General features: G+C 35.9%; 1 protein-coding gene across 2 annotated transcripts in view; it reads right to left on the reverse strand.

Moving 5' to 3' along the window:
- SYCP1 (synaptonemal complex protein 1) overlaps window positions 1-23,012 on the reverse strand; it is a 159,383-nt gene that overhangs the window by 23,456 nt on the left and 112,915 nt on the right. The window contains exons 23-26 of one of the 2 annotated variants that reach the window (XM_024119879.2): window positions 8,698-8,814; window positions 8,164-8,274; window positions 6,934-7,026; window positions 6,334-6,408 (exon numbers count right to left, since the gene is read on the reverse strand). In XM_024119879.2, the coding sequence (XP_023975647.1) occupies window positions 6,334-6,408; window positions 6,934-7,026; window positions 8,164-8,274; window positions 8,698-8,814 (396 nt within the window). The remainder of the gene's footprint in view (window positions 1-6,333; window positions 6,409-6,933; window positions 7,027-8,163; window positions 8,275-8,697; window positions 8,815-23,012) is intronic. The other variant, XM_024119880.2, reaches the window with a different exon arrangement.

Consider the following 23,012-nt stretch of genomic DNA (forward strand, 5'->3'; position numbering starts at 1 on the left):
AGCCTGTGCCCCGCAACGGGAGAGGCCACAACAGTGTGAGGCCCGCATACCACAAAAAAAAAAAAAAAAAAAAAAAAAAAAAGTTCTAGAGATCTACTGTACAACAATATGTATATGCTTAAAACTATTAAACTGTATACACTTAAAAAGTGTTAAGATGGATGGTAAATTTAATGATACATATTTTTACCATGATTAAAAAAAATAAAACTACAACCATTCTCTCTTATGAATATCAATATGAAGGTACTAAGTAAAAATATTAGCAAACAGAATCCAGCATCACATTAAAAATACTTCATGACCAAATGGAGTTCATTCCAGAAATGCAAGAATAATTTAAAAATACGTATCATATCAATAAATACTATCGGGAAAAATAAGCTACTAAAGAAAAAGAGACTCTCAGATTAGAGACTCCATCAGGGTTAATAAGAAATGGACAAAAACATATAAGACAAACAAGTCCAAAAAGAAAGTTAGGATCACAACATAAATATCAGGCAAAGCTGGCTTCAAAGAAAAAAGACAAAGATGAAAGATACAGTTTCCAAGGAGAAATTAATTAGTATAAACTTTTGCACAATGAATAGTATTCATCAAAACATGTAAAGCAAAATTGGTTGAGAACTCACAAAGAAGAGAAATATAACAGTAATAAACACTTAACTCCTTCTTTCAGCTCATGATTTTTCAAACAGAAAAAATATATAACAAAGTTAAAGTAGATGTCAAAAAAAACTGATACAGTAGATCAAACTGTTTGGTAAAGGTGGAAGAGTGAAGGCAGATTATAATATCTTCCTCTCCCTACACTAACAAAAAAGTATAAAGGGAGGGAGGAAAGGTAAGTAGTCAAGAACTGGCAAAAATGAATTCAACAACAGAAACATACCATAACAGGTCATAATCTCTGATTCTACTGAAGGTTCAGCATGAAAGATACAGGTACAGCTGTGCTGATTTGACTCAATATGTCTCCTAACCTAATCACTACTTACACGGTATTGTTGAAAGTGAACACATATAATAATGAGAAGAATTGTCACTAATATACCTGAATTTGTAAGAAGAGATCTGAGGGGATAAGTAGGCAGTCCAGGAAAAAGAAGCCTAGGAAATGCATGAAAAATGACTAAATCTTATCATTTTGGTCTCTCTAGTCTGGACAAAAAAGCATAACAACCATACCCGTATAGAATTAATAATCCTTGCCAATAAATAGAACATATTAGAAATAAAGTCAAAAGACAAAATATAAAAAACAAGAAAAGATTCCCCTGAAGGAGCAGAAAACATAAAAAATATGAGATTCATTGAAAAACCACGTGAATTTTGTCCTTATCCCTGGGTCCACCTCTCATCACCTTGTAAGTGAGGTATACCAAATCATGATATTCTTATATTTTCCCTCATAAAATTTGGTGAGTGAGGAAATACAGCTTGGAAGAGAGATTGGAAAAATGGCAAAAATGAATAACCATAGCTTATCCTGTTGGATAGACACACGGGCTCCAGGGCTTCAGCCTGAGTTGGTTAAAAGATGTGAAGCCTAAGGAAAAAATCATCACAAAAAAACTACAGGGCTTCCCTGGTAGCGCAGTGGTTGGGGGTCCGCCTGCCGATGCAGGGGATGCGGGTTCGTGCCCCGGTCCGGGAGGATCCCACATGCCGCGGAGCGGCTGGGCCCGTGGGCCATGGCCGCTGGGCCTGCCCGTCCGGAGCCTGTGCTCCACAACGGGGGAAGCCACAGCAGTGGGAGGCCCGCGTACCGCCAAAAAAAAAAAAAAAACTACAGACCAATCTTTAAAAATTCCTCAAAAAAATACTAGTAAACCAAATCTAGCAGAATACAAAGAAGATTATATGTCATGACAAAGTAGGATTTCTCCCAAGAACTGAAATTGAATTTCATCAAAATTAAAGACTTTGTGCTACAAATGATATCATCAAGAAACTGAAAAGACAATTCAAAGAATGGGAGAAAATGTTTAAAAATCTTATATCAGATAAGGGACTTGTATCTAGAATATATAAAGAACTCTTAAAACTCAATACTAAAAAAATAAGTAACCTAATTTTAAAATAGGCAAAGTATCTGAATAGATACTTCTCCAAAAAAGATACACAAATGGCCAATAGCACGTGAAAAGATGATCAACATCATTAGGCATTAAAGAAATACAAATCAAAACAACAATGATATACCATTCCACACCCACCTGGATGATTATATTAAAAAAAGACAACAACAAGTATTGGTGAGGTTGTGGAAAAATTGAGACCTTCATGCACTGCTAGTGGGAATCCAAAATGGTACAGTTGGTTTAGAGAACAGTTGGGCAGTATCTTAAAATATGAAACATAGAGACACCATATTACCCAGCAATTCTACTCCTACATATATAATCAAGAGAAACGAAAACATATATCCTCACAAAACTTGTACACAAATATTCTTAACAGCATTATTTATAATAGTCAAAATGGAAACAACCCAAATTTCCATCAATTGATAAATGGATAAATAAAACAGTATACCCATATAACAAAATATTATTCAGCAATAAAAAGGAATGAAGTACTGACATATGCTAGGACATAGCTGGACCTTGAAGACATTATGCTCAGTGAAACAGGACCATATATTATATGATTTCATTTAAGTGAAATATGCAGAAGAGGTAAATCTTATAGAAACAGAAAGTAGATCACTGATTGACTAGAGCTAATGAATTTGTTGATGGGAGCCAAGGGGCAGGTATAATTGCTGCTTGGGGGTTGATACATATATTCTAAAACTACGTAGCAGTGATGGTTGCACAACTGTCAGTAACTGTCAATATATTTAAAAACCACTGAATTGTACACTTTAAATGGATGATTATATAGTACATAAATTATATGTCAGTGAAACTGTTTTTAAAAACTTTCAGAGCTGAGCAGGAAAACAGACAAAGTTGGGGACTTTAACACCCCTCTTTCATCTACTGATAGAATTACTAGGCAGAAAGTCAGCAAAAATATATAAAACCTGAACAACACAACCAACTAATTAGGTTTAATTGACATTTATAGTACACTCCACCAACAATAGCATAATAACATACATTAGTTTCAAGCACCTATAGATCATTCACCAAGACAGACCATATTCTGGGCCATAAAGCGAACCTCAACAAATTTAAAAGAATAAAACTGCTATCGACTAAATGTTTGTATCCCCCCAAAATTCATATATCAAGGCCTTAACACCCAGTGTGGAATGGTGTTTGGAGGTGGGGCCTTTGAGAAGTAATTGGGTTTGGATGAGGTCATAGAGGTGAAGCCCTCACGATGGGACTGGTACCCTTATAAAGAGCTGAAGAAACCAGCGTTCTCTTTCAGCCATGTGAGGACATAGCAAGAAAGTAACTGTCTTCAAGCCAGGAAATGGGCCCTGACCAGAACTTTACCACGCTGGCACTCTGATCTCAGACTTACAGCCTCCAGAACTGTGAGAAATAATATTTGTTGTTTAAGCCATTCAGTCTATGGTATTTTTGTTATAGTATCCTGCAGACAAATACAGAAATCATAAAGATTGTATTCTCTGACCATAATGGAATCAAACTAGAAATCAGTAACAAAGAGACAACAGGAAAATCTTTGAACACATGAAAATTTGAAAACAAACTTCTAAATAATCAATGGGTCAAAGAAGAAGTCTCAAAGAAAAATAAAATTATAAGAACTGAATGAACACAAAAACACAACATATCCAAACATACGGGACACAGCCAAAACAGTACTGAGAGAGAAATTTATAGTACTAAATGCTTACATTAGGAAAAAGGGGAGAGTGATTTCAGCAAAATGGCAGAATAGGCATTTTACCATCCTCCCCATCAAGAACACAGATTTTGACAATCATCCATAGATGAGAATACCTCTGTGGAAGTTCTGGAGTCCAAAAGAGAACTTCCAGCACACCATTAGAGCAAAAAAAAAACAAAAAATCACAGATTGAACACACTGAAGAAGATAAGAAGAATGGTTTCATTTTAGCCACATCACCCCCTCTCCCAAGACAGTACAGCACAGTTCCCAGAGAGAACCTGTTAAGTCAGCAATTTTTCCCATGGGGAAAAGTGAGACCATGAAAGTAAGCACCTTGCTTCCCCAACTATGCAAAACATTGCCAAATATTTGCAAACCATATATGTGATAAAGGGTTAATGTCAAAAACATATAAAGAACTCATACAATTCAATAGCAAAAAGCGAAACAATCCAATTTAAAAATTGGCAAAGGACCTGAGTGGACATTTTTCCAAAGAAGATATATAAATGGTCAACAAGTAATCGAAAAGGTATTCAACATCACTAATCATCAGGGAACTGCAAATCAAAAGTACTACGAGATATATTACCTCATGTTTGTTGGAATGGCTATTATCAAATAAAACAAGAGATAAATGCTGGCATGGATGCAGAGAAAAAAAAGAACCCTTGTGCACTACATATGGGAATGTAAATTGGTTCAGCCCCTACAGAAAACAGTATAAAGATTCTTCAAAAAATTAAAAATAGAACTACCATACAAGTCAGCAATTCTACTTCTGAGACTACATCCAAAGGAAATGAAATTACTATATTGAAGAGATATCTGCACTCCCATGTAGCATTATTCACAACATCCAATACATGGAAACAACCTGAGTGTCCATAGACGAAGAATGGATAGAGAAAGTGTAGTATATATATACAATGGAGTATTATTCAGGCGTAAAAAGAAGGAAATCCTTTCATTTGTAACAACGTGGATAGACCTTGAGAGCATTATGCTAACTGAAATAGACAGAGAAAGACAAATAATATATGATATCACTTGTATGTGGAATCTTAAAAAACAAAAAAAACACAACTAAATTCACAGAGAAGGGGATTCGATTTATGGTTACAAGATGCAGAGTTTGGGGAGATGGGGAACTGGATGAAGGTGGTCAAAAGGCACAAACATCCAGTTATAAGACAAGTACTAGGGATGTAATGTATAACATGATGACTATCATTAACACTACTGTATGGTACATTTGCAAGTTGTTAAGAGAGTAAATCCTAAGAGTTCTCATCACAAGGAAGAAACCTTTTTTTTCTTTGTCTTTCTTTTTCTTAATCTATATGAGATGATGGATGTTAACTAAACTTATTGTGGTTATCATTTTACAATGTATGTAAGTCAAATCATGCTGTACACCTTTAACTTATACAGTGCTGTCAATTATATCTTAATAAAATTGGAAAAAGAACCTGGAAGAAAGAACATTAGGAGTGGTTTAATACAAGGAAGTATTATTCCTCTTTTACTAAAACAGTAGGATAAAGGTAAATATGTATGCTACAATCGCAGGTGAAGTGAAAGCCACTTAGTCATCTCTTTGACAAACATTTGTCGAAAACAGAAAATTTTCAAAGCACTATGCTCAAATAAAGGAAAGACAAAGATAAATAGACATAACCCCAGCCCTTGAGGAGCCTGAAATATAAGGGGCACAGAGTGACATAACTATTTTAATATAAGAGAAAAATACTATGAGAATACTTATATACAATCAGCTCACCTTTGCAAGATAAAAGATATGTGAAGTCTTCCATAGGTGGAGAAAGGAAGAAAGAAATTAAATGCAGGAAACAAAGTGAACAAATGCACAAAGGTTTGAAATTGAAATTGCATGTTACCTAGGCATGTTGCAGAGTGATTAGGGAGCAGGATTTGGAATCATGCAAAATAAACCTAGATTTGAATTCTAAGACATTGTATTTTTTTTATTATGTGATCCTGAATAAATAAGCTAACCTCTATAAAAATGGAGATAATAATAAGTATTGTTTATAGAACGGTTATAAGGATTAAATTATATATAAGTAGTATACTCAGCACAGTGAGCTGCCATATAGAAATAAAAAAAAAGTATTTGTTATTTTAAAGTGCAAGTCAATTCACTTTGTAAATTCCAAAACACTATACAAATATAAGGCATTTTTTTTCTGAAACATGATCAATAGCTAAAAAACACATCCAAATACATAAGCACTTTACATGAAATAATATTTCTCAACTATTTATAACTGAAAGTGCTCCTACTCTTAAAGTATACTTATATTTATATGTCTTTAATATTTAAACAAGGGAATATGCTCAATACTTCTGAAAAAAAGCTAATGGGGAAAATTATATTTTTAATCCTTACTCAAATTTATCCTATTATTTTCTAATGACATGTTTATAAAAACTTAAGTTACACCTAAAACTTAAAATTAGTTACTCTATCTATAATGCCACAAAACCTACTTTTTCTTCTCTTTCTATTTCAAGTTGTTTCTTAGCAGACCAAAGTTCATTTTTGAGATTGGATAGTTCAGTCTCCTAAAGAAGAAGGAACATGAAGCTTATAAGTGCATCCATATATTTCTTAAGACAATACAAATACAAACTAGTGTTTCAAAAAAATTTAGTTTTATAGAGAAATAAATTCACTCATGAAATATATACACTTTTTAAAAGCCTACTGATATGAAGGCTCCTAGTTGAATATAACTAAAGATTTCATTTAGACAAATTTTGTATAGTTTGCTCTAAAGAAATGTTTAACACTATGTATATCTCTCCTTCTCATTCTCTCCCAATCTATCTCACTCCTCCTTTCCCAACCTCAATCAGAGCTCAAAACTTGTTCGTAACTGGAGTTTATAACTTTTCATTTGAAAAACAGAGTTCGTTTTACCATTTCAAAAAAAAAGATTAGAAAACCACCTACCTATAAGATCTATAACATCCCTTTCAGATTTATGATTATTTGATTCTATAGTTCAAAATTATGGTTTTATTTATTATTCTTTACTACCAGCCATGCTGACATGAAAATTGGCTTCTACTGCTATTTGTTCTCACCAAAGATGCTTTCACTGATGACTGTTCTTGTTCTTTGCTCTTATAAAGTCCTAATTCTGAGTCTCTTTCTTCAACAATTTTATCATATTGGTGCTATAATTAAAAAGAGAAACCATTTTAGGTATATTAGAAACCCAAAAGATTACATTTTAATAGGACTGGTATCCTTATGCATTTAACATTTATTAAAAATGATGTTTATGAATTCAGTAATACATATTTGAGCTATTTTTTAATTTTTTCAACTACATTTTAAAATTCTAACAAAAAAAACAATGAAACATAGATAACTGTCTTGGAAATAACCCAAGAGCAAGAAATAATTTTTTAAATTAGAGACACTGAATTTCATAATTTATAAAAAGGCTAGAAACACAGGACCTCTTCGAAAAATGGCTGATTCCAGATCTTGTGCAGGGAATACAAAATGAGTCTTGAACATTCTGTCATAACAGAAAGCAAGAAAGCTGTCACAGATTATTAGGGTCAAATCAAAGGGACCTGTCAACCAGTTCAAAGAGGCTCCCACTGGCCAAAGTTGGGACAATTTAAGTGTCAACAAGGATCAAAACTGTACTGGATTAAGACATACCAAATATGCTTAAATCTATGAGTTCACAATATTACTTAAAATATTTTTTAAATCCTCATTGGTTACTTCATAATAATATCTTAGCAACAACTTATAAAGATTAATTGGTAGGTATAGCCCGCTTCCTCTCCAAACCTTGAAGAGTATAGGGCTTAACTCCCTAAGAGAATGATTATTTTCAAACAACAATAAAAAATAGAGCACACTCACAAACACAACAAACATTGTCTTTCATCTATTTTATTATTGTTTAGCCTAGTATGTGTTAGACACAGGTAGAGGATAAAAATATTATATTTATAGTTATATTATATTTATTTAAATACATATCCTGGGTATGGATATGTGGAAAAGTCTATAAGAGACTACTATGAAACTTGAGGAAAAGGGTGATTGATTACGTCTATCCATCAAGACAATAAGGAGAGATTTCCTCAAGGAAGTGACCCAGGCTCAGCTTCATGTGGTTAAGACTTGAACTTGGAGAAATGAGAGATCAAGAGTATTCCAGCTATAATTATTCATTGTTGCATAGACAATAATTTTCTCTGACAAATCAGAATGCTATATTTTACCATTTTTATGCATAAATATGGCTCCAATTAATAATTTTCATTACACAACAGGAAAAAAATTACCTTATGTTTTTCCATAAGTGCTACCATTTCAGCTATTTTATGTTGACATCGTATATCAATTTCTTTCTGTAATTTTACTGCTTCATCAGCTATTACTTTTGCTTTCTCAACCTATCAAATAAAGTTTTTTTAAATTAATGCACAAAAAACAAATTTAACTTAAATGTTAAATTTAAGTTAAAATGCAGAAATCAAACACCAGGAAATTAGGAAAGCCAAGTAGAAAATACATTATTGTTTTGGTTTATTTCAGTTAGGGTCTTCTACCAATTGAGATGACAGTATAACACTGTAAAGATCATTTAATCTTTTCAAAATGATTATATACTACCCAATACTCAAATACTTAGAATAACAATGATACTTTTAGCTTCTATTTAAAAAACTAATTAATTATCCCTAGTATAAATTTATTAAATCTTCTAAAGAATCATAATGTTAAAAGTAAGAATTATTATTTTTCTCTTAAAATGCAAACATACAAATATAGGGCTTTAGTATAACAACTTCTAAAACATATTTAGTTTTTCCTACCTCTCCCAAAAGATTTTCTTCTAATAGCTTTTTGTCCTCAATTTCTTTCTGATAGCTGTCAGTCATTTCTTTAAATTTTTGTTTGGCACCTTCCAGTTCTAACTCTAATTTACTAACCTTTGAATAAGAAAACAGCATAAACATTAATAAATTCTGTGGATTACTTGAAAATATTCTGTATTCATTTTGTGGTTTTGTGACTCTTAAAAGACGATTTATTCATAGATATTATAGTTGGATCATTTTACTTACAGTTTTCATATGGTGAGATGTGCTTTATTTTTCACAATATCTATCTTTTTCCCTAAAATACATATTTAGTCTTGACAAGTAATATTTTAAAAGCAGCCATATTTTTATTTTTAATGAATTTTTCAACAATATTTATTTAGTCTCAGTTTGTTGTTTTATTACAATAAGTAACTATTCCATTTGGACAGAACACACATGCAGGGCTTCCCTGGTGGCGCAGTGGTTGAGAATCCACCTGCCGATGCAGGGGATACGGTTTCGTGCCCCGGTCCGGGAAGATCCCACGTGCCGCGGAGTGGCTGGGCCCGTGAGCCATGGCCGCTGAGCCTGCACGTCCGGAGCCTGTGCTCCGCAACGGGAGAGGCCACAACAGTGAGAAGCCCGCGTACCACAAAAAAAAAAAAAGAGAGAACACACATGCAATTCAAAGAAAAAGCATTTTTTTTTTAAAAAAAGGTTTATTGAGGTATAACATATGCAAGAAAACTACACATATTTAATGTATACAGTGTGATGAGATTGGACAAATGCATACACCCATGAAATCATAGCCAAAATCAAGGTAATAAACATATCCATGACCTTCAAAAGTTTCCTTCTGTCCCGTTTTTTTTGTCATAAGAACACTTACATGACACTACTCTCTTAACAAATTTTTTTTTAATTTTGTGCATATTTATTCCTTCTAATAGATAGTGCTAAGGTTCTTTTTAACTGATGCCTATTTCTTCCTATCCTCCTAACCCTGATACATTTTTAAAATGTTTTTTTATTGTGGTAAAAGTCACATGATATAAAACATACTATTTTAACCATATTTAACTGTACGGTTCAATGGCACTAAGTACATTCACATTGTCGTGCAACTCTCACCATCATCCATCTCCCGAATATTTCACCTTCCTAAACTGAAACTCTGCCCCCTTTAAACATTAACTCCCCATTCTCCCTCCCCACCCCCCTACCCCCCAGCCCCTGGCATCTACCAATGTACTTTCTGACTCTGAATTTGACTATTCTAGGTACGTCGTATAAGTGGAATCAAACAGTACTTGTCTGCACGTACTGCATACTGGAATGTATTTTTAAGGCTAACTTAATATATGTCCTGCAAACAGACTGTACCTTCTTTTTTTCCCCCCTGTGCTATACAGTAGGTACTCACCAGCCAACTACTTCATACATAGCAGTGTACATACATCAGTCCCAATCTCCCAATCCATCCCACCCCTCTCTTAGTGTCCATACATTTGTTCCCTACAACTGTGTCTCTATTTCTGCTTTGCAAATAGGTTCATTTGCACCATTTTTCTAAATTCCACATACATGCGTTAATATACAACATTTGTTTTTCTCTTTCTAACTTACTTCACTCTGTATGACAGTTTCTAGGTCCATCCACGTCTCTGTGACTGGCACAACTTCATTCCTTTTTATGGCTGAGTAATATTCCATTGTACCACATCTTCTTTATCCATTCCTCTGTTGATGGACACTTAGGTTGCTTCCATGACCTGGCCATTGTAAATAGTGCTGCAATGCACACTGGGGTGCATGCATCTTTTGGAATTATGGTTTTCTCTGGGAATATGCCCAGAGAAAAAAATAGTGAGATTGCTGGGTCATATAGTAGTTCTATTTTTAGTTTTTTAAGGAACCTCCATACCGTTCTCCATAGTGGCTGTATCAATTTACATTCCAACCAATGGTGTAAAAGGGTTCCCTTTTCGCCACACCCTCTACAGCATTTATTGTTTGTAGATTTTTTGATGATGGACATTCTGACCAGTGTGAGGTGATACCTCATGGTAGTTTTGATTTGCACTTCTCTAATAATTAGTGATGTTGAGCAGCTTTTCATGTGCCTCTTGGCCATCTGTATGTTTTCTTTGGAGAAAAGCCTATTTAGGTCTTCTGCCCACTTTTGATTGTGTTGTTTGTCTGGATATTGAGCTGCATGAGCTATCTGTATATTTTGGAGATTAATCCCTTGTCAGTTGCTTCATTTGAAAATATTTTCTCCCATTCTGAGGGTTGTCTTTTGGTCTTGTTTATGGTTTCCTTTGCTGAGCAAAAGCTTTTAAGTTTAACTAGGTCCCATTTGTTTATTTTTGTTTCAATTTTCATTATTCTAGAAGGTGCGTCCAACAAGATCTTGCTGTAATTTATGTCAAAGAGTGTTCTGCCTATGTTTTCCTCTAAGAGTTTTATAGTGTCTGGCTTTACATTTAGGTCTTTAATCTCTTTTGAGTTTATTTTTGTGTATGGTGTTAGGGAGTGCTCTAATTTCATTCTTTTACGTGTAGCTGTCCAGTTTTCCCAGCACCACTTATTGAAGAGGCTGTCTTTTCTCCATTGTATATTATTGCCTCCTTTTTCATAGATTAGTTGACCACAGGTGTGTGGGTTTATCTCTGGGCTTTCTATCCTGTTCCATTTATCTATATTTCTGTTTTTGTGCCAGTACCATACTGTCTTGATTACTGTAGTTTTGTAGTATAGTCTGAAGTCAGGGAGTCTGATTCCTCCAGCTCCATTTTTCTTTCTCAAGATTGCTTTGGCTATTCAGGGTCCTTTGTTTCCAAACAAATTGTAAAAATTTTTGTTCTATTTCTGTGAAAAATGCCGTTGGTAATTTGATAGGGATTGCATTGAATCTGTAGATTGCTTTAAGTAAACAATATAGAATTGTTGACTACAGGCACTATGTAGTACAGCGGATCTCTAGAACTACTTTATCTTGCATAACTGAAACCTAAGCAAATTGAAGAACAACTCCCCATTTCCCCCTCCCCCCTAGTCCCTGGTATTTACTTTTCTAATTTCTGCTTCTATGTGTTTGACTATTTTAGGTATCATGCAGTATTTGTTCTTCAGTGACTGGCTTTTGTTGCTGAATTGTAAGTATTCTTTACATATTCTGGATATTAGATAATTACCAAATAATGATTTGCAAATATTTTTTCCAATTCTGTGGCTTGTCTTTTCACACCCTTGATAGTGTCCTTTCATCCTTTGATAGTATCCTCTTGAACATTATCAATAGAGTGAAAAGATTCATTGCAATCTCTACCCAAATTCCAACTGCCTTTTGTCGGAACAAATTGATCCTAAAGTTTACAAGGAATTCCCAGGGACCCTGGATAGCCAAAACAATCTTGAAAAAGAACAATGTTGGAGGACACATAATCCCCAATTTTAAAACTCACTACAAAGCTACAATAATCAAAACAGTGTGGTACTGATATAAGGTAAACATATGGATCAATGGAATAGAATAGGAAGTCCAGAAATACAGCCATACAACTATGGTCAACTTAGACTGACAAGACTAGCTTCTTGGAGAAGCTAGTGGAGAAAGACTAGCTTCTAACAATAAGAATGACAAAACAATTCAATGGAGAAAGAACAGTTTCTAACAAATGTTGTTAAGACAAATAATAAGCACATGGAAAAGAATGAAGTTGGACTCTTACCTCATATCACATTACAAAAATAACTCAAAATAAATTAAAGATCTAAATGTAATAGCTAAAACCAAAAACTTTTAGAAGAAAATAGGAGCTAAAATTCATGACAGTAGATTTGGCAATGGATCCTTAAGATATGACACTAAAAACACAAGCAACTAAAGAAAAACAGTTAAAATGGATTCCATTAAAAAGCATACTCAGTATTACTGAGATTAATTTTCTATAAAGAATCAATACCTTCAATTTCTATTTTTTCCATATATTTTGTAAAAATATTTACTAATATAATAATTATCAAAAGAAAGAGGACCTTGGGACGTCCCTGGTGGTCCAATGTTAAGAATCCGCCTACCAGTGCAGAGGATGTGGGTTCAATCCCTGATCAGAGAACTAAGATCCCACATGCCTCAGGGAAACTAAGCCTGTGCACTGCCAACTATTGAGCACACAGGCCGCAACTGGAGAGCCCACATACTGCAACTACAGAGCCCACGTGCTCTAGAGCCTGTGCACCGCAACAATAGATCCCGTGTGCTGCAACTGAGACCTGATGCAGCCAAAAATAAAATAAATAAAAAATAAAATAAATATTTTTAAAAAGAGGACCTTTAATTAGCACCCACTCTCCAGAATCACTTATGGCATTAGGAATGAATTAGAATTGAGGAGGGGGTAGAGGACAGTAACAGGAATTGGGGAAGGGAGGCATGGGTAATTTAATAATGAAACAGACTGTATTCTGTACCCATGAAAGAACCACTAACTTTATTTTTCTTAATATTTATTTATTTATTTATTTGGCTGCGCCGGGTCTTAGTTGCAGCATGTGGGATCTTCACTGCTACATGCGGGATCTTTTAGTTGAGGCATGAGGAACCTTTAGTTGTGGCACATGGGTCCTTTAGTTGCAGCATGCAGGATCTTTAGTTGTAGCATGAGAACTCTTAGTTGTGGCATGTGGGATCTAGTTCCTGACTAGGGATCAAACCTGGCCCCCCTACATTGGGAGCACAGAGTTTTAGCCACTGGACCATCAGGGAAGTCCCACAATCACCAACTTTAAAACATAGAACATTATCAATGTTGATAAAGGCTTCTGAATGCCTCTGTTCGTTAGTTTCCCCTTCTGCCCGCTCAAGTGTAACAAAGATTCTTAATTTAATATTCATGAGTCCCTTCCCCTTTTTTATAGCTTTACTGCATAATGATATATCAGTATTTCAGAGTTTTTTGTTTCAGACTCTATACAAATGTTTTCTTAGTATGTATATTTTTCTGTCTTGCATTTTCACTCAGCAGTAGGTTTTACATATTCATGTGTGTATAGTTCCTTCATTTTCTCTGCAGAGTAGTGTTGCATTGTATGACTATACCATGGTTTATTTATGTACTCAACTGTTCACAGACGCTGAATTGTATCCAACTTGGAGATAATACACATGATAATGGTGTGACTGTTCTCAAAAAACATTGTCTCCTGGTACAAATGTATAAATTTCTCTATATTCAGATCTGAAATTGCAGGTTGCATGTTCAACTTTACAAGATAACGACATTGTTTTCCAAAGTACATGTACCAATTTAAACTCCCAGCAACAGTGTGTGAATATGTATATCAATTTGGAGAGAACCAGAATTTTCACATAAATGGTATATTGTTAAAATTATATTTTCTAATAGCTTGTTGCAGATGTTTAAGACTAGTAATTTTTTCTGTGTAATGATTATCTATCAACCTTACTAAACGACTCAATACTTTATTAACTCATCTGGAGATTCTTATAGATTTTCTACAAATGCAACTCCAACCTAAAACCATCTGAGTCTGAAGTTTGTTTTGTTGAAAGATTTTAAACTGCTGATCCAATCTCCTTAATAGGACTATTCAGGTTAATTATTCTTTTTGAGATTGTTTTGGTTAATCTACTTCACTTTACATTTTTTGTATCTTTCAAATATATTGGCATAATAATGTTCATAGTAAAGGTATTAACTTCAGACCTTCATTAAAAAAACATGTTATAATTTCTAGATTAATAGAATTATAGTTAGAGGACATATTCTGTATGATTTCAAGCCTTTGAATTCTGTGGCCCTACACATGATCATTTTTGTTAACTGTCTGAGTGTTCTTGAAAAATATGTTTCCTTCACTTTTTTATCTAAAAATATCCTTATTTCTCCAACATAAAAGAGAGACATGTTGTGGACATAATTCAAGGTTGATCTTTTCTCTGTACTTGAGAATATTGTTTCACTGATTTCTAACTTCCACTGTTGCTTGCTGAGATGTCCACAGTAAATCTCTTGTCATTCTTTCATTGGTGATCTCTCATTTCTCTCTAGCTACTTTTAAGACCTATGTGTGTCTAACATTCTGTAGTTTTACTATACTAAGTCTAGTTCTGGATTTATTCTAATTTTTCCTTCTAGGTATCCAACAGTCTTCCTATATCTATGAATTCATGTATTTCATCAATTCTAAACATCCTTAGTATTTATTGCCTCTCCCCAATTCACTCTATTCTTTCCTTCTTCCTGGGCAATACAAAACCCTTATAAAAACAAATTCATTAAAATATGTGACAATAATAAGAGTATGATAGCATATAAGTTAGACATGAGAGAGAAAGGAGATTATGTATTCTGAAGCTAAAATGTACCCGTAAAAAGGACAAAAATTATGAACTCCAGCTGTATGTTGTTCATAAAAGACACATCTAAAACAAAGATATAGAAAGCACAATAGTAAATCGGTTGTTAAAAATACCATGCTTAACACAACATTGTAAATCAACTATACTCCAATAAAAATTTTAAATAAATAAATAGGGGGGTCAGGGAGGGCCTCGGTGAGAATGAGACTTCTTCACAAAGACTTGGATGACATGAGCTGTGTGTGGCTCTCTGGGAGAAAAGTGTTCCTGGAAGAAGGAACAGCAAGTGCAAAGGCCCTGAGGCAGAGACATGGAGCAACAGGAGGAGAAAACCCTGCAAACACTAAACACTAAGAAGAAAACTGGTATAGTTATAACAATAAAAAAGAAGAATTATTCTCTAAGGCAAGAAAACACTATTACATAGATAAAGTGAGTGTCTTTAAAGTGGAAAAAAAGTTCTATTATGTATAGAACATACACAATATATATAGAATATATATTAAGTATACATATAAAGTTCCACATTGTATAATAAAAAGTTACATATGTTATAGTATGTACCTAATAATGTGGTATTAAAAGGAAAATTGACAGAACTGCAAGGAAGAATAGAAATCCACAATCATCAAGTGAGATTTTTTAACACATCAATCTCACTCAAGTAATAAAATACGAAGAAAAAAGAAGTAAAGATATAGAATCAATAAATATGCAGAAGTTTAAAGAATATGACTATAAACTTGACCAAATGGAACACTTCACCCAACAACTGTAGAATACACATTATTTTCAGGTATATGGGTGTGTTTATAAAAAGTAACCCGATATTGGGCCATCAAGCAAATGTCAATAAATTCCAAAGTACTGAAGTCATACCAGAGTGTGTTCTCTAATTACAATGTGCTTATGATAGAAATCAATTCCAAAAACATAACATGCTGTCAAGCTCAGAAACTGAGAAATATAGGAAGGTATTGAATGAAACAATACTAATTTAATATATATCTAAACCTACGAGACACAACTACAACAAGCTTAGAAGGAAATACATTGCCTTAAAATGTGTACACTGGAAAGACTGAAAATTAATTATCAAAGAATTAATATCAAATTGGAAAAAGAACATAATGAAAAAACAATAAAAGGAGGAGAAAATAATAAAGAACAGAAATTAATGAAACAAAAACAAGCACCCTACAGAGAAGATCAAAAAATCCAAAGTTGTGTTATTTAAAACTTCCAAAATTGATAAATGCCTGGTAAGACTGATCAAGAATAACAAAAGGCATAAATAACCAACATCAGGATTGAAAAGAGGACAATACTATAGGTGCTACAATTTTCAAAATATAGAAAATGTAGATTAACAGGGCAAAATCCCCCCAAAATATTATTTACTAAAATTGAAAGAAATAGTAGGATACAAAATGAACATACGGATATCTGTTGCATGTCTAACAATGAACAAACAGAAAGAAAAAAAATTTTTAAATCCCATTTAAAATTGCAAAAAAAAAGAATAAAATACCTAAGAATAATCTAAATAAAGAGGTAAAGACCTGTACTCAGAAAACTATAAGACACAGATGAAAGAAACTGAAGGCGCCACAAAAAAAATGGGAAAATATACTAAGCTCAGGGATTGGAAGAATTAATACTGTTAAAATGACCGTACTACCTAAGGCAATCTACAGATTCAGTGCAATCCCTATCAAAATACCAATGGCATTTTTCACCAAACTACAACAAATAATTTTAAAATTTGTATGGAAACATGAAAGATAACAGATAGCTAAAATAATCTTGAGAAAGAACAGCAAAGCAGGAGGTATCACACTCCCTGACTTCAACACTGTACTACAAAGCGACAGTAATCAAAGGAGCTGGCACAAAAACAGACACACAGATCAATGGAACAGAATAGAGAGTCCAGAAATAAACCTATGCTTATATGGTCAATTACTCTACAACAAAAGAAGAACACACAATGAGGAAAAGACAGCCTCTTCATAAATTGTGTCGAGAAAACTGGACAGCTACATGCAAAAGAATCAAATTAGACTACTTTCTCACACCATATACAAAAATAAACAAAATAGGTTAAAGACTTAAATGCAAGACCTGAAACCATAAACCTCCTAGGAGAAAACATAGGCGGTATGCTCTTTGACATTGATCTTATCAATATTTTTTTTTGGATATGTCTTCTCAGGCAAGGGTAACAAAAGCAAAAAGTAAACAAATGGGAATCAAAATAAAAACTTTTGCATAGAGAAGGAAACTATCAACAAAATGGAAAAGCACTCTGCTGAATGGGAAAAAATATTTCTAACAATATATCTGATAAGGGATTAACATCCAAAATATACAAAGAACTCATACAACTCAACATCAAAAAAAACAAGCAACTTGATTAAAAAATGGGCAGAAGACCTGAATAGACATTTTTCCAAAACAGACATGCAGAAGGCCAACAGGTCGATGAAAAGATGCTTAACATCACTAATCTCAGGGAAATGTAAATCAAAACCACAATGAGGTGGGGAGGAGTCAAGATGGCAGAGTAGGAGGACATGGAGTTCACCTCTCCCAACAAATAAATCCACAAATGGAACAATTCTCACAGAGCACCTGCTAAACACTAGCAGAGGACCTCGGACACCTAAAAGGACAAGAAAGATTCCTGCATAACTCAGTAGGACGAAAGAAAGGAAAAAAAGAGGAAGTGGGATGGGACCAGTGCCCCTGGTGGGGAGCTGAAGAAGAGGAGAGGTTCCTGCACCCAGGGAAGCCTGCTCACCAGTGGGGAGATCAGCTGGGACAGAAGGGGAACTTCAGGGGCTCGAAGGAGAGCACAGCAACCAGTCTGTGGCAGGCAGGACAGAGTGAGACCTATACAGATGGTCCATGCCACAGCCCTGCACGCCCCAGCCTAGACATGTGTCTGTCACTGTGGGCGAGGGCTGGGTGCTGGAACATGGAGTTTGGAGAGCAGACCCAGGGAGAGGTCTGCTGTTGGCTGCGAGGAGACAGCCTGAAGGGCCGGGAGTGAGGAGTTCCGCAAATGGGAACATTCGTGGAAGCAGCCTGGGGCACTATAGAAGCGAAGCATCATTGTTGAGTGCCACATGAAGGGCAGGGCAGCCATTGCAGCCTCTTTCCCAATGTGCTGCCCCCTGCCTCTGTGGGCATTAGGAGGAGCTCCCTCCTGAGCGGACTTGCATGCCCTGGTCACCACCTCAGCTCCCCCCAACCTGTGTGGGTGGGCTCACATACCCAAATCGCCGCCCCAGCCCCCTCTCGCCAGGGCAGGCTCATGTACTCTGGGGCAGCCTCGAGAGCAGACACCGGTGGGTGACCCACACGCAGATGTGGAGCTGAAACCAAAGCTGAGCCCCAGGGGTTTTGTGACTAAGGAAGAATAGCTGAAATCTCTCCTTGAGGCTGTGCAAACCACAGATTTACACCTCCGCTGCCAGCTTTGTAAATTCAGCACCTGTGGAACATTTGAACGGACAATGAGTGCTCCTGAAGATGAGACAGGTCTAGCTTTAACAGGTGGAGGGTTTGTGGGCACATACACACAGGAGTTAGGTTACGCCAGAGTCTGAGCAGCCTCCATAGCTCCAACAGTGGGTCCAGGTGCATGATTACTGCAGTCCTTGGACCTGACTTCAGTAGGTCTGCGGTGGTGGCCTGGTGAAAACAACGTCTAAGAGACACCAGAGCCAATCAATTGTCGGCATACCCACAGTTAAGGTGGGCCACGAGCACTGCCAACAAAAATGTAATCTGTGAGCCCATACAATGGGTAAAAGGTGACACAACAGAGCACGCTCACAGGTGAACAGTTTGAGAGGAGTAATATTTAGCGGCGTCTCTCCCAGTGGGAATGCTCCAATCCTGCCTACCTAGCACTGCAGATCAGAAACACAGCTCCAAAACAGATCTGGGGGCCTCTACTCCAAGAACTAGGGAGCAAACCCTGCCCCTGACAGGGCTGTGACGATCACAGAGCAAAGGGGAGGCCTCACTAAATATCCAGTACAGGCTCTTGTCACCACAACCTCCTATCAAGGGGATAACGGCCAGCATACACTAGGAAACAGGTGGCAGACATCCATACTAAAAACAGCCTTCAAACCAAGAAATATTAAACACACAGAGACTACACAAGAACGTTCCCACATAAAAATAGCCCTCCAACACAGTGTGAGGTTCTGGCATCAGGAGGAAGAACCACCAGAGCATTTGGGTTTGAAGGCCAGTGGGGCTTGAGTGCAGGAGCCCAACAGAGCTGAGGGATACAGAGACTCCATTCTTAGAGGGTGCACACAGGGTCTCATATGCATGGGGACCCAGCACAAAGCAGTATCTCCATAGGAACCTGGGCTAGACCTACCTAGGGGTCTTGGAAGGTCTCCTGGGGAGGCACGGGTCAGCTGTAACTCACTGTGGAAGCAAGGACACTGGTTGCGGAGGCCTCAGGGAATACTGATCAGCATAAACACTCCTGGAGGTCCAGTTTCAGCACCAAGACCCAGCCCCACAAACAGCATGCAGGCTCCAGTGCTGGAACATCTCAGGCCAAACAACCAGCAGGATAGGAATACAACCCCACCCATCAGTAGACAGGCTGCCTAAAGGAGTACTGAGCTCACAGCCACCTCAAAACATACCCCTTGACACAGTCCTGCCCACCAGAGGGACAAGACCCAGCTCCACCCACCAGAGGGCAAGCACCGGTCCCTCCCACCAGGAAGCCTCCATCAGGCCCTGGACCAAACTCTTCCACCAAGGGGCAGACACCAGAAGCAAGAGGAACTATGATCCTGCAGCCTGCGGAAAGGAGACCACAAACACAGAAAGTTAGACAAAATGAGATGACAGAGAAGTATGTTTCAGATGAAGGAAAAAGATAAACCACAAGAGCAACTAAATGAAGAGGACATAGGCAACCTACCCGAAAAAGAATTCAGAGTAACAATAGTAAAGATGATCCAAAATCTTAGAAAAAGAATGGAGGCACAGACCGAGAAGATACAAGAAATGTTTAACAAAGAGCTACAAGATTTAAAGAACAGAGATGAACAATACAACAAATGAAATGAAAAATACACTAGAAGGAACCAATAGCAGAATAACTGAGGCAGAAGAATGAACAAGTGAGCTGGAATACTGAATGGTGGAAATCACTGCCACAGAACAGAATAAAGAAAAAAGAATTAAAAGAAATGAGGACAGTCTCAGAGACCTCTGGGACATTAAATGTACCAACATATGCATTATAGGGGTCCCAGAAGGATAAGAGAAAGAGAAAGGGCCTGAGAAAAGATTTGAAGAAATTATAGTCAAAAATGTCCCTAATATGAGAAAGGAAACACTCACTCAAGGTCAGGAAGCACACAGAGCCCATACAGGATAAACCCAAGGAGGAACATGCCAAAACACATATTAATCAGACTGAAAAAAATTAAATACCAAGAAAAATATATTAAAAGCAACAAGGAAAAAGTGACAAATAATACACAAGGGAAACCCCATAAGGTTATCAGTTGATTTTTCAACAGAAACTCTGTAGGTCAGAAGGGAGTGGCAGAATATATTTAAAGTGATGAAAGGGAAAAACCTACAACCAAGAATACTTTACCCAGCAAGGCTCTCATTCAGATTCCAGGGAGAAATCAAAAGCTTTACATATAAGCAAAAGCTAAGAGAATTCAGCACTACCAAACCAGCCTTACAAAAAATGCTAAAAGAACTTCTCTAGGTGGGGGGAAAAACAGGCCACAACTAGAAACAAGAAAATCACAAATGGGAAAACTCATTGGTAAAGGCAAACATACAGTAAAAGTAAAAATTCATCCACATACAAATATATAAAAACCAGCAACTGTGAGGAGAGTACAAAAGCAGGAAATGGGAAATGCATTTGAAATTAAGATACCAGCAACTTAAACCAACCTTGTATATATAAAGATTCCTATACCAAAACCTCATGGGAACTGAAAACAAAACAAAAAAAAAATAGAATCACACACAAAGAAGAAAAAGCAACCCAAACACAACACTAAAAGATAGTCATCAAATCACAAGAGAAGAGAACAAACGAGGATGGGAAGAAAAATCACCTACAAAAACAAATCCAAAACAATTAAGAAAATGGCAATAAGAACATACATACCGATAATTACCTTAATTGTAAGTAGATTAAATGCTCCAACCAAAACAGGCAGACTGGCTGAAAGAATTTTTAAAAGACCCATATATATGCTAGAAGAGACCCACTTCAGATCTATGGACACATACAGACTGAAAGTGAGGGGATGGAAAAAAGGTATTCCATAAAAATGGAAATCAAAAGAAATCTGGAGTAGCAACACTCATATCAGACAAAATAGACTCTAAAATAATGACTATTACAAGAGACAAAGAAGGACACTACATAATGATAAATCCAAGAAGATACAACAATTGTAAATATTTATGCACCCAACATAGGAGCACCTCAATACATAAGGCAAATGCTAACAGCCATAATAGGGGAAATTGACAGTAACACAATAATAGTAGGGGACTTTAACACCCCACTTTCACCAAAGGACAGATCATCCAAAATGAAAATGAATAAGGAAACACAAGCTTTAAATGACACATTAAACAAGATGGACTTAATTGATATTTATAGGACATTCCACCTAAAAACAACAGAATACTCTTTCTTCTCAAGTGCTCATGGAACAATTCTGCAGTATAGATCATATCTTGGGTCACAAATCAAGCCTTGGAAAATTTAAGAAAACTGAATCATATCAAGTACCTTTTCCGACCACAAGGCTATGAGACTAGATATCAATTACAGGAAAAAATCTGTAAAAAATACCAACACATGGAGGATAAACAATACAGTACTAAATAACGAAGAGATCACTGAAGAAATCAAAGAGAAAATCAAAAATACCTAGAAACAAATGACAATGAAAACAAGATGACCCAAAACCTATGGGATGCAGCAAAAGAAGTTCTAAGAGGGAAGTTACAAAAGATTACTACAAGCAACTATATGTCAATAAAATGGACAACCTGTAAGAAATGGACAAATTCTTAGAAAAGCACAACCTTCCGAGACTGAACCAGGAAGAAATAAAAAATATAAACAGACCAGTAACAAGCACTGAAATTGAGATTGTGATTAAAAATCTTCCAAAAAACAGAAGCCCAGGACCAGATGGTTTCACAGCCGAATTCTAACATTTATAGAAGAGCTAAAACCTATCCTTCTCAAACTCTTCCAAAATATAGCAGAGGGAGGAACACTTCCAAACTCATTCTACAAAGCCACCATCACCCTGATACCAAAACCAGACAAAGATGTCACAAAAAAAGAAAACCACAGGCCAAATTCACTGATGAACATAGATGCCAAAATCCTTAACAAAATATTAGCAAACAGAGTCCAACAATACTTAAAATGACCATACACCATGATCAAGTAGGGTTTATCCCAGGAATGCAAAGATTCTTCAATATATGCAAATCAAACAATGTGATACACCACATTAACAAACTGAAGGATAAAAACCATATGATAATCTCAATAGATGCAGAAAAAACTTTTGACAAAATTCAGCACCAATTTATGATAAAAACTCTCCAGAAAGTAGGCATAGAGTGACCCTACATCAACATAATAAAGGTCATATATGACAAACCCACAGCCAACATGGTTCTCAATGGTGAAAAACTGAAACCATTTCCTCTAATATCAGGAAGAAAACAAGGTTGCCCACTCTCGCCACTATTATTCAACATAGTTTTGGAAGCTTTAGCCACAGAAATCAGATAAGAAAAAGAAATAAAAGGAATACAAATTGGAAAAGAAGAAGTGAAACTGTCACTGTTTGCAGATCACATGATACTATACATAGAG

Source organism: Physeter macrocephalus, chromosome 4 (assembly GCF_002837175.3).
Source record: "Physeter macrocephalus isolate SW-GA chromosome 4, ASM283717v5, whole genome shotgun sequence".
Taxonomy (NCBI): Eukaryota; Metazoa; Chordata; class Mammalia; order Artiodactyla; family Physeteridae; genus Physeter; species Physeter macrocephalus.